The following is a 13093-nucleotide window of genomic DNA, read 5'->3' as shown; positions in this document are numbered from 1 at the left end:
AAAAAAATAAAAATCACATGTACATGTACAAGTATTCACAGCCTTTGCCATGACACTCAAAACTGAGCTCAGGTGCATCCTGTTTCGACTGATCATCCTTGAGATGTTTCTACAACTTGATTGGAGTCGACCTATGGTAAATTCAGTTGATTGGACATGATTTGAAAAGGCACACACCTGTCTGTATAAGGTCCCACAGTTAACAGTGCATGTCAGAGCACAAACCAAGCCATGAAGTCCAAGGAATTGTCTGTAGACCTCCGAGACAGGACTGTATCGAGGTGCACATCTGGGGAAGGGTACAGAAAAATGTCTGCAGTATTGAAGGTCCCAATGAGCACAGTGGCCTCAAACATCTGTAAATGGAAGAAGTTTGGAACCACCAGGACTCTTCCTAGAGCTGACCGGGATCGGGGGAGAAGGGCCTTAGTCAGGGAAGTGACCAAGAATCCAATGGTCACTCTGACAGAGCTCCAGCATTTCTCTGTGGAGAGAGGAGAACCTTCCAGAAGAACAACCATCTCTGCAGCACTCCACTAATCAGGCCTGTATGATAGACTGGCCAGACGGAAGCCACTCCTCAGTGAAAGGCACATGACAGCCCGCCTGGAGTTTGCCAAAAGGCACCTGAAGGACTCTCAGACCATGAGAAACTAAATTCTCTGGTCTGATGAAACAAAGATTGAACTCTTCACCTCAAAGGTTCATCTTCCAACAGGACAATGACCCTAAGCACACAGCCAAGATAACAAAGCAGTGGCTACCGGACAACTCTGTGAATGTCCTTGAGTGGCCCAGCCAAAGCCCAGACTTGAACCCTACTGAACATCTCTGGAGAGATCTGAAAATGGCTGTGCACCGACGCCCCTCCATCCAACCTGATGGAGCTTGAGAGGTCCTGCAAAGAAGAATGGGAGAAACTGCCCAAAAATACAGTTGTGCTCAAAAGTTATATTAAATATACTTGTAAAGAACATGTATGTCATGGCAGTTTGAGTTTCCAGTAATTACTACAACTCTTAATTTTCTGAAACATTTTCTTTTCAAAAAGTCATGAAATTGACTTCATTTATGACTTTAATATAGGTCTTCTTAAAATGTGACCAAAACTACTGGGTCAAATATATATACGGCAATGTTAATATTTGGTTAAATGTCCCTTGGCCATTTTCACCTCGATTAGGCACTTTTGGTAGCCATCCACAGGCTTCTGGTTGAATCTTTGACCACTCCTCTTGACAGATTTGGTGCAGTTCAGCTAAATTTGTTGGCTTTCTGACACGGACTTGTTTCTTCAGCAAAGTCCACATGTTCTTGATGGGGTTCAAGTCAGGACATTGGGAAGGCCATTCTAACACTTTAATTCTAGCTTGATTTAGCCATTCCTTTACCACCTTTGTGTGTTTGGGGTCATTGTCCTGTTGAAACACCCAACTGCGTCCAAGTCGCAACCTTCTGGCTGATGATTTTAGGTTTCCCTGAAGAATTTGAAGGTAATCCTCCTCCTTCATTATTCCAGTCACTTTCTGTAAAGCACCAGTTCCACTGGCAGCAAAACAGCCCCACAGCATAATACTACCACCACCATGCTTGACGGTAGTTATGGTGTTTTTGGGGTTAAAGGCTTCACCTTTTCTCCTCTAAACATATGTCTGGTCATTGTGGCCAAATAACTTGGTTTTTGTTTCATCTGACCACAGAAATTTCCTCCAGAAGGCCTTTTGTTTGTCCATGTGATCAGCAGCAAACTTCAGTCGAGCCTTAAGGTGCCGCTTCTGGAGCAAGGGCTTCCTTCTTGCATGGCAGCCTCTCAGCCCATGGCGATGTAAAACATGCTTAACTGTGGACACTGACACCTGTGTTCCAGCAGCTTCTAATTCATTGCAGACCTGCTTTTTGGTGGTTCTTGGTCAACTCCTGACCATCCTGACCAATTTTCTCTCAGCAGCAGTTGATCGCTTGCGTGGTCTTCCTGATCGTGGCAGTGACACAACTGTGCCATGCACTATATACTTACAAACAATTGTTTGCACAGTGAATCTTGGGACCTGTAGCTGCTTTGAAATGGCTCCAAGTGACTTTCCTGACTTGTTCAAGTCAATGATCCGCTTCTTCAGATCCATGCTGAGCTCCTTAGACTTGCCCATCATAGTGTTTATGGTTGAGTCTAATGAGTGTATCAGACTAGCCCTATTTAAATGGACTCAGAAAAGTCACCAGCTGTAGACAATCAGAAGCACTCATGAGAAGTTAAAGAGGTCATGTCACAAAGCAAATTTGATTGACACAACTTTCTAAATCACCACAATCAATCGTTGAAGTTGCTGTATGTATATTTTTGACCCAGTAGTTTTAGTCACATTTTCAGAAGACCTATAATAGTCATAAATGAAGCAAATTTCATGACTGATTTTTTTGTGACAAAGAAGTATGTGCTCCAATGATTCCATCACAGAAAATTAAGAGTTGATGTAATTATTGGAAACTCAAACGGCCATGACATACATGTTCTTTACAAGTGTAAGTAAACTTTTGACCACAAATGTAGGTGTGCCAAGCTTGTAGCGTCATACTCAAAGACTTGAGGCTGTAATTGGTGCCAAAGGTGCTTCAACAAAGTATTGAGCATAGGCTGTGAATACTTATTTACATGTGATTTATTTATTTATTTTTTTCCCCTGTTTTTTAAATAATAAAAAAACATTTGCAAAGATTTCAAACAAACTTCTTTCACGTTGTCATTATCGGGTATTGTTTGTAGAGTTTTGGGGAAAATAATGAATGTAATCCATTTTGGAATAAGGCTGTAACATAAAATGTGTAAAAAGTGAAGCGCTGTGAATACTTTCCAGATGCACTGTACCTTGTGACCCGTCAGAGGGACCTTACCCCTAGGTTTGGAACCACCGGACAAAACTACCTGACTGCATCTAACGTAGATAAACAGGCTCCATGACCAGCTACAACAGTAAAATGCTGCATACATGTTGCATCAGTATTAAAAATCTAATGTCAAATATGATAATGTATTAGTCACAGGGGACATTTTACTGCAGAACAAGTACTGTCTTTGATACTTTAAGTATATTTTGCTGATAACACCGTAAATCTATAGCTGAAAATCGCAGTGGTAAATCAGGGCTTTTAAAAGGCTCGGAGAGAGTCGACATGCTGAAAGTTGGAAGCATCAATGCGTGCAAAAATTAAAATATCTGTTGCAGCTTCTGATGCTCATATGTTGCCAAACGCACATAGAGAGCAAAAGACAAATATAGGTATGAGCAACATGTTCTGAGCTCAGTATCAATGATGTGATACCCAATGTTTCATCCACTTTCTCTGGCTTTCGCTTCTACCAAAATGTTGATTGTAATATTAGGGCTGCAACTAACGTTTATTTTAATTATCGATTAATCTGCCCATTATTTTCTCTGCCCTGTGTAATTTCCGAGAGCCCGAGGTGATGTCTTCAAAAGTCATGTTTTGTCTGACAAACCGTCAAAACATCCAAAGCTAGTCAGTTTACTATCAAGTATGACAAAGAAAAACAGAATTTTCACATTTAAGGAGCATGAAAGCAGCAAATGTTTGCCTTATTTGCTTAAAACATGACTAAAACGATCAATCAATTATCAAGATAGTTGTATTGTATAGTAACTCATCTTCTGTCGATCGATTAATCGATAAATTTAATAATTACAGCTCTACATTTTACTTAACATCATGTTGTTTGTTTTTCTAATTGTTGTTCAAGTCAAAGAAGCAGGTGTGCAAAGAGGAAACTGATCAGAAACCTGTTTACATTCCACAAATAGTCTGAATATCCCTGCTAGCATATTGATGTTTCTCACAACCTGAATATAATGTAGGATTTGTCTGCATTTCTGTAACCAGTATGTGTAGTTTACATGCAGAAGCAAGGAATCAAAATCTGATCATAACCAGAATACTAGTGTACCTATATACAAACAAATTAGGATTTAAATATAATTTCTATAATCTGTGTGTGTGGGGTCCAGGTATGGTGTGTCTCCGGGACAATGCCTCCTCTGCTGACCAGGAGAAGGATCACGCTCGTCTGGCCGCCTTGGCCTCCTTCCAGCTGCGGTGCCTGAACCACGGCCTCCGGTTTCCTCGCTTGAAGCGCCTGGTCTACTCCACCTGCTCCATCCACAGCCAGGAGAACGAAGAAGTCGTAACGGCCTGTCTGCAGCAGAACCCCGGCTTCAGGTAGCAACAGTCCACTTTCACTAAATCAAAATAAACCTATCAATGTTTTTTATTATACCTGCAAATATTTGAGCATGTGCTTTTTCCAGTATTCTCTTTTTATATTGGCTGTCTGGGTCATGCATTTGCACCCTTTCCTTGATTCGAATTTGGTCTGTTTTAAAGAGAACTTCAGTCTTCCATGATGTTTCAGCAGAAAAATCATTGGGGAAACACTGTTGTACTGTCTGTAACTGTACACGCTGTGCAGATGGGCCAGGTGGAGATTGTATTCATATATTGATATTTGTTAGATAAATAATAAATTAGCTCTGATATATCATTTCTATAATCCATTTGGAGCTCCCTCATTGCTCTTGGAATACAAAAAGTACAAAAGTATATCATGAGAATTTCATTGAAGTCTGCCACTCTAGCATCTACAAATGTTGACCTGTTATTGGTCTTTCAGTACATTGATGATATTTACCAGCCAGTGTCATACAACATAGTCTTTAAAACTACAATTAAAACGTATTGTCTTTTCATATATATTTTTAGTTGATTCCCTTCAGTGATCTAAATGTTTTTCTGACTCTCCACTCTGCCATTATTATAATTGAAACACAGTTTGAGGATATGGAATCAGCTATCAGTCCCTGAACGTGCAGGTATTACTGTTGGACTTCAGAAATCAATTTCGGTGGAACTGTTCCCTGAATGCGTTTGGGTTTTCCCCTCCAGGCTGGTTCCTCTGCTGGCTCAGTGGCCTGAACGAGGCCTGGAGCCGCTCACTCAGTGTCTGCGTGCCAGCACCACCAAGACCCGCACACACGGCTTCTTCGTGGCTCTGCTGGAGAAACACAGTGAGGCTGGGAATAAGAAGCAGGAGCCATTGGTTCAGATAAGGTAAATACTGGGATGTCATGTAAAATTATTAATATGTAATAAATCCTACTGTTATAATTAAAAGTCCTATTTGCTCAGGATTAGTAATTCCAAAGGACATCCAATCATTTTATCTACATGCAAATGTGTCACATCTCTAAATTATAATGCTGTTTTAACGCCTGTAATTTGTAAAATGCTAATTATCTAGACTACATATTTTGGGCATTCATTCATATTCTTCTCTGATTTAATTAATTTAGCTATTTAGTTATTTGTTTTTGGTGTATGATTTCTACTTCTACATGTGTGCTTCAGTCATCATCCTGTCACAAAAAATGGAGACAGTTCATCCAAGAGTTGAATGTATCTTTTGTGCAATTGTTGTTTTTGTTGTTGTTTCGTTTTGTTAAAATCTTGAGCTTGAAATGGAATTTGTGTTTTTAATTTAGGTTCCTAAATTAGGTTCCTTTTGTTGCACTAGTCTTTTGAAACAGGACAGTTGTCACAATTTTTTACTTACAAATAAATATCACAAAACTTTATGAGCACAAACTATTTTTTTACAAGTTTTTAAAACATATGAACAACCATTGTATTCAGAAATTAGATGAGCAAGTTGACTTTTCTGTCTGCTCTGTCATAGCGACCCGGAGGCGACACCACACAGGCTGTCCACCTGTGAGAAGAGACCTGCATCTTCAGAAGAAGAGTCTGAAGCTTCAGAGACCGAGGACAAACTGACACCTGCAGAAGGGCGGGCTGACGAGCCTGGCAAGAAGAAGAGGAGAAAGAGGAAGAAGAAGAAGAAGGCAGCAACAGTGGAGTGATAAGAAATTTAAACTGGGACTGCTACAGCATGTTGTCTGGAGAGAATGCTTTATGTAGGGTGCTCTATTCATTTCTAATAGGGACGTGGAATGTAACTGAAAAGTAAAGAGATTTTTTTTTTATTGTATCACGTCTCTGTGCCTCATTATTGCCAGATGTTATGCAAGCTCTAGGTTTCTTTCCTTACATGTTTTTAATGTTTTTTTTTGTTTGTTTGTTTTTTGTTTTTTCCAGAAACAGGTTTATGTGTTTTGTGTTTATCCAGAGAAGTGACCGTTTTTATCCAGTAGGGGGCGGGAAACCAGCAATCAACCTGCTGAAGAAGAAGTTTATTTCCGGCTAAACAGAGTCCCCTATTGGTTGAAACACTCTTGGCTTTTGTAACACACTTACGCAAAATATTTTGTAACTGTTTGATGCTGTTGTAGCGACCTTTTTAGTTTGGTTTGCTGGTAGTGGGTCGGGTACATCTTGTAGGAAACGTAAAGTAAGTCATTTCTATTCATGTAGATTATTTTATGTTAATGCATTGACCTGAGTGATACTGCAGGGTATAAAGTTGACCGTCAACTCTAAAATGATGCGACAAAAACAACCCAAACACTTCAACTATTTTGTTTGCCTTTTATATAACATGGAATAAAGAGTTATTATGTAGCTGTGTTCAAACCGCAGGCCGCTTCTCGCAGCTTCTTCCCCGGCACTGGCAGCAGGATGTCTCCGGTGCCCAAAGTGAGACTGTCCGGAGGTCTGGAGATCTGCCGGGTTCTGAATGGAATGTGGCAGGTGTCCGGGGCGCACGGAGCAGTAGATCAAGCCCAAGCAGGTAAACATTAACCCGGATACCATGGAAAAATTGCAGGCAAATTGAAAACATCTAAGTGTTTTTGGAACTCTGTGGATTAGGATCACTAGCTTGGAATAGAAAACATGTTCTATAGACTTTTTCGTTTCTGATGTAATTTATGAGACATCTAATCATCTGGTAAAGACACCATGAAGTCATCAAATTAGATTTTATATCCTTGTCAAACCCGGGTGTGTCAGTTTAGAAAAGCAATTGCGAAAACACAGGAAGGAAATACATTTTTAGCTTATAGACTGCACTCCAGTTTGGCTATGGAAAATCATGGATAATTACACCAGGGCCATGTTGCTAGGATCAGTCAAGTTTCTTTGTAGTCAAAGGAGACAACCTACAAACGATTTCAGGGTCTCTTTTAACCTCAGTCAGTGAGTGCGCATAGGTGGTGCAGTAAAGCTGTGTCTTACAGTGTAACAGAGGCTGGAAAAAGTTTGAACAATGTCAGAAAAGTGTGTATAAATGTTTCCCTCTTGTCTCTCCAGTTGAGGCCATGCAGGCCTACGTAGACGCTGGTCTGACCACATTTGACATGGCAGACATTTATGGGCCTGCAGAGGAAATATTTGGACAGTTCAACGGCCAGGTTGCACAAATACACTCAGACATACACACGTTTCAAGGTAGCAATGTTTATGAGCAAGTGTGATCAAATAAGCACTTAATTTGCACACACATGCACACCGTCTTACGTGCTGTTTTGGTCAGTTTCCCTCTTTTCAATACAAGACATTATTATAAGGGTTGTATTCAAACGGTGACAATGTGGCAATAACAAATATATATTTTGAGTCATGTTTTTCAGTTTGGTTGTGAGGAATTTTAAATAAACCTCATTGTTGGGTGAAAGCTATTTAACTCCAGTTTTACCATTTAAATAAATAATTACTGTTGGTAACTGTAAAGTAATTAATGTCAACAAAGGTCCCTGACAAGAATTCTACTGTTTTCTCTGATTTCACTGTTTTAAAAATATGGGATTAATCCTACTCCATTGGTTGGAAAAAAGAATCCTTATAAAACTGAATTAATGAATTTGAAAATGAAAAGCTGCAATGCACAATTTGGAGATGCAACGTTTTTACTCAACTTAAGAAACATATTTCTAAATGAAGTGGAACATCACATGTTGATGTGTAACTGGCCTGCTAGTCTGTGACCACAATTCGCACGACTAGCGTTAGTTATTGTTATGGAGACTATAGTTTGCAAAGTTTAATTGATAACTAGAATAATCTGTAGATACATCAGTCATAGAACACAGTGGAGACACTACATCTTGCCTGATTATTATTATTTTTCTGGCCTGATTAAGCTGCCGAAAACACAAGAGGGAGCTGATGTACTGCTGTAGATTGAAGATGGCGCTCCACAGAGGCCGCTGTGTGTGTGTGTGTGTGTGTGTGTGAGTGACATTTACAAGAAAGAGGAAGCAAGAAACAGACAGAGAACAAGAAAAGAAAAAACAGGCTGCTGGTGGAAAAATCTTGTGACAGCATTCCCAGGATTATGTTTGGGAATAATGCTGAAGCAAAAACTCAGAAAAGCATTTAAATAGTTGAATTTTTGTTTGTTGGCATATAAGCCAAAAATAAATGTCCTGCTTCCTTGATTGAGGTAAGTGTGATGGACACAGTTGTCATTGTCATTCATATGGTGTATTCCTATAAGTTCAGTCCTGCCTGTTTTTCCCCCCATCCAGCTGTTAGTGTCTGTGTTCTCCACAGAGTTGCAGATACTCAACACACACACCTTAAGAAATGCTCTCATACTGCACTCACACGCACAAACATTCACAAAAGCATGAAAAATAGCTGATGCTTTCTTTCTCTGCCTTTCTTTACTACTCTCTCACACACACACACACACACACACACACACACACACACACACACACACACACACACAGGTCCTGATCAGATCAGAGTTTTTGTGGCTGATGTGCAGTGACAGTCTAATGGTATCGACTGTGGTCTCAGCTGTTCACCCGGAGTAACATGCAGAGAGCTCTTCTCTCATCCAACCAGCTTTTCTCTCTCTCACATTTTAACTCATTAAAAATGCTTTCCAGGTTTTTTGTAACTCCTGCTTTACATTTGCTTTACAGTATTTTTGGCAGTACAAAACCGTAAAAAACAATTGTGCAGTATTTAATAGATTATAATAGATAAGTAAGCTACAGAAACAAGATATAGCTCAATTCAAATGTTTTGAGTTTGTAATAATAATTTTTATGACTTTGTCTGGTCTGTAGCGGAAGTGCAAATCCTCTGGGAATGACATCCCAGCTCTGCAGAGTCTGACCAAATATGTGCCAAGACCAGGACCAATGGACCGCAAGGTGAGCTGCTGACAAATGGGTCAAGACAAGAGTGACACTCACACTTGTCTTCTGTGTTTTACAGTGAGAATAAGTTTATCCACTGGAGAACAGTGTGTGTCTTTTATAAATAACCGGGGCATCACCTTACCGGTCTACTTAACAAATGTAAAGCTACATTTGAAAATTCTCAGGAAATTTGAGCTCTTTGTTGGCGTTGTGTCCTCTTAAATTATTCCCTCTATGTCCTTCAGATTTTATTTGTGGTGTCATGTGTTCTAAAATGATTGTTCTGAAAACACAGTATCCATACAATGTATTGCAATTGCGTACAATTTACAGGATTTTATTTGCAGCTACAGTATACTAGACAATCAGCAGTAAACAAAGATAAGCAACCCAAGATCATGTTTCTTTTTATGTTAAATTATTTAGATTGTCAGATTCACAGCTAAACACAGAAAATGTATGCACATGTCAGAGCTATAACAATATGTAGGCCAGATATATTGGATATATCAGCTGATAAATAACAAGAAAATTGCAGTACAGAAATGCCAAACTAGGTTTGAGGTAGAAACAGTGTCACCATGACATAGTTTGTTGACCAGAGAGCACTGACATGTTGATTTTTCAACTGTAAAATGTCGTGCTCAGTATTTATCTTGGTCACACACAGAAAAAAAGAATCTATGAAATCTGTGTCAAGATTGTTTATGTTATGTGTTTATTTAAAAAAAAAAAGTACTATTAGCTGATATATCGGATTTTCCCAAATTCCCAAATATCAATATCGGTATCACCCTCAAAAAAATCCAGCATCGGTCGGGCTATACTTTGGTTTTGTCTGGCATTGTATATGCGTGTTGATGTATGCAGACTCTGAATCTGGAAATTAAGGTTGAATAAAACTCTGCTTGTTAAATGGGTTTAAATGTTTTTATTTTTGAAAGGGTCAGTTTTACTGTTGAAAGGAGGAATAGGGGTTGAAGTTTCTCTCTGTGTGCAGGTGGTGGAGAAGGCGCTGCAACGCTCCATGACCCGCATGCAGGTGGACAGTCTGGACTGTGTTCAGTTCCACTGGTGGGACTATAGAGACAAAAGATACCTGGATGCACTGGGACACCTCTCCGACCTGCAGCAGGAGGGACTTATACGTACGTATACACAATACATACTGTAAACATGTACAGATAAACATACAAAATAAGCTTAACTCTAGCTTTTTTACAGAGCTTTCAACTGCATCTCATGGTCTTCATCATCAGCTGTTGGAGTCATTATTAATGTTAACACAAGGTCCACTTACTTGGTGTTTCCAAGGCTTTTAACCACATTTCAACTACAACTCCATCTAATTAAGTTTACTGTTAAAAATTTGCTACCATGTATTCACTATTACGTCTACTTTTTTTGATAAAGTTTATTATTCATCTATGAAATATCAAATCATAATAATTAATAATAATTAAAGGAATCATGCCAGAAATGTTATGTGATTATGTTAAAAACAAAATCTAACCAATGTGTCATTATTGGATTAGTTTAACTCTTGAATATCAATATTAGCAGCAGACTTAAAAAAAAAAAAAAAAAAGTAAAAATTGGGCCCTAATGGTGGTCACACACACCTAGGAGGATTCACATATATTCTCTGACGGCAGTACAGTATGTCTCAAGTGTCAAAAAAGTAAAGTGGATCTGTTTCTTGTTGTTCGTTCCCATTATCTGGGATCTTTATTTTTATTCTGAGAAGACTTCAAGGTCTTCTGTTCACCTGTTTCCTCTTTTTTCCTCAGGAGAGCTCGCCCTCACTAACTTTGACACACAGAGGCTGGAGGAGATTACCAACAGAGGCATCCGCATCTCAAGCAACCAGGTAACACTTCCACCTGCATGTTAGTATAATACTCCATCAGACTCTCATGATTTCTCTCCTCACCTTCAGTGCATCTATTAACCATGTATCTGTATTTATTTTGTCTGTCATGCAGGTTCAGTACTCTGTGATTGACCAGCGACCCGCAGCGAAGATGGAGCAGTTCTGTCTGGCTAACAACATTCAGCTCCTTACTTATGGCACTCTGGGTGAGATACAACACATTTCTTTAAATCCAGTCATTATATATGAATCTTTTTATCTGTTTCATTACTTAAACACATGAATATCACTCCAGTAGAGGAATTACAAAGGTTTACTTCATGTTTTATGGTGTAAGCAGCACATTTACCATTATGGTGTAAAGATGTAAAATGGTGGGTTTCTAAAAATGGAGTCAGTCGACGTGACAACACATCCTCTCCTCTCTCCTCTGCCCTCCCCCTCTATCATATTTACTCCTTCCTCTCCCTCCATCTCTGCATCCCATCCTCCTCCCGACCTCAATGGTCTCCATATCTGCCCTCTTTTTTTCTCCATTGCTTCTCCCCTCCCTCCATGTTTTTTCTCTCCACCTTCTCTCGCATCACCCACTTCCTCCTCTCTGAGCTTCTCCATCTCATCTACTCTCTTACTTCTTACATCCCTTTATTACTGCTGCCTCCTCCTGTTCCTCCCAATTCTCCTATCACTCCACCCTGGATTCCTCCTCCATCTGCCTCTCTCCTTCATCCCTCCTTCCACTTTTTTTCCTTCATCACTATCCTCTTAGCTGGAGGTCTACTGTCAGAGCGTTATCTGGGGAAGGCGGAGCCTAATTCAAGGGCGGAGCTCTACACCGCCTCCCTCTCTAAGTACAAGAACATGATCAACACTTGGGGTGGCTGGAGCCTTTTCCAGGACCTCCTTGTTACCTTGGAGGCCACTGCCAAGAGACACGACTGCTCAGTGGCCAGCGTGGCAACGCGTTATGTGCTGGATTGCCCTGCGGTGGGCGGGGTCATTGTGGGCTGTCGGCTAGGCATCACAGGGGCAGGGCAACACATCAGTGACAGTCTGCGTAGCTGCAACCCTGACCTGAAGCTGACAGCAGAAGATCTCACCGCCATTGACGCAGTGGCACGGCGTTCCAGGGACCTCATGGCACTCATCGGGGACTGCGGGATGAGTACCGAAGCTGAAGGGGGGGCTGGCTGACTGGATGTGACAGATGGGGTGAGGAGGAGTAAAGTAAGAGAAACATGAAACGTCTCAGACAGAACAGCCCCATAGTAAAAAAAATAAATAAATAAATTAAATGCAACTGCTGATGAAAATCATTACAATTCTTTCCTGAAATATTTGCTGATTTTGATCCATATTTGTTTCTGCACACAAAGACTGTAGCTGCTGTTCTGTTATACATTATAAAACACTTTTCTCCTGCAGCGCATTCTTACACTGCTTAAGTGCTTTTTAATGTGGGAGAGAAGCTTTTCCTTCAGGCTTGAATACAGTTGCACTGCACTGCACAAACACACAGTAATCAGTGTTTAAGTGTCTAGTAAGTCTTTTAGTTACAGAATTAAGAGAATGTTCAGTGTCTCTCCTCAGTTGTCTTAACTATAATTTTAGGCTTTTTGCTACAATATAATTCTATATTATGTACATAATAAGATATGGTGTCAAATTAATGGAATTTTGAGCTTTTCTAGTTCGAGTTGAATTTAATGTTCAAGCTGAATTAAAATCACTTGTTTAGTTTTTCTCATGTCATTTTTCAATGCCTTCAGCATCAGAAATTATATTCCAGTCAGCTCTGTATTCTCTCAGTATTAGTGTGGTCCCAAATGTCTGAGCAGATATATCTCAATATGAGACAGTGTACTGTACATTGATATTCCTTTGTGTCTGAGAAACTGGCCATGAGGTAGACTGTTAATGAGTGTGTATGTATAGGGGGGCGGGGGCTCAGTGAAGTGAAGGAAGTGAGGAACCCTGTAGCACTGTCTGGCCCTACGTATGACGAGACAAAGTGTACAGACACACAAATGTTACAGAAATATTAGGCTCCAATCATTGTATAAAATTTACTTTTATGTGGGTGAGTGCATAAGTAGTGTGT

At 39.9% G+C, this 13093-nt stretch overlaps 2 protein-coding genes across 2 annotated transcripts in view; both read left to right on the top strand.

The window, feature by feature from the left end:
- The window catches only part of nsun5 (NOP2/Sun RNA methyltransferase 5), a 7688-nt gene extending 1633 nt beyond the window's left edge, over positions 1-6055 (top strand). The window contains exons 2-4 of the mRNA XM_044210388.1: positions 4020-4230; positions 4954-5118; positions 5744-6055. Coding sequence (XP_044066323.1) covers positions 4020-4230; positions 4954-5118; positions 5744-5927 — 560 coding nt within the window. The 3' untranslated portion in view covers positions 5928-6055. The remainder of the gene's footprint in view (positions 1-4019; positions 4231-4953; positions 5119-5743) is intronic.
- On the top strand, positions 6052-12734 carry LOC122882711 (uncharacterized oxidoreductase At1g06690, chloroplastic-like). The gene is made up of 8 exons (XM_044210393.1): positions 6052-6415; positions 6604-6754; positions 7276-7376; positions 9045-9131; positions 10120-10267; positions 10910-10989; positions 11105-11198; positions 11762-12734. Exons 2-8 carry the CDS (start codon positions 6643-6645, stop codon positions 12184-12186), a joined length of 1047 nt encoding a protein of 348 aa, XP_044066328.1. The 5' UTR covers positions 6052-6415; positions 6604-6642; the 3' UTR covers positions 12187-12734.
- Positions 12735-13093: the final 359 nt, after the last annotated feature.

Source organism: Siniperca chuatsi, linkage group LG10 (assembly GCF_020085105.1).
Source record: "Siniperca chuatsi isolate FFG_IHB_CAS linkage group LG10, ASM2008510v1, whole genome shotgun sequence".
Classification (NCBI taxonomy): Eukaryota; Metazoa; Chordata; class Actinopteri; order Centrarchiformes; family Sinipercidae; genus Siniperca; species Siniperca chuatsi.
This window is presented reverse-complemented; position numbering and strand designations above follow the sequence as displayed.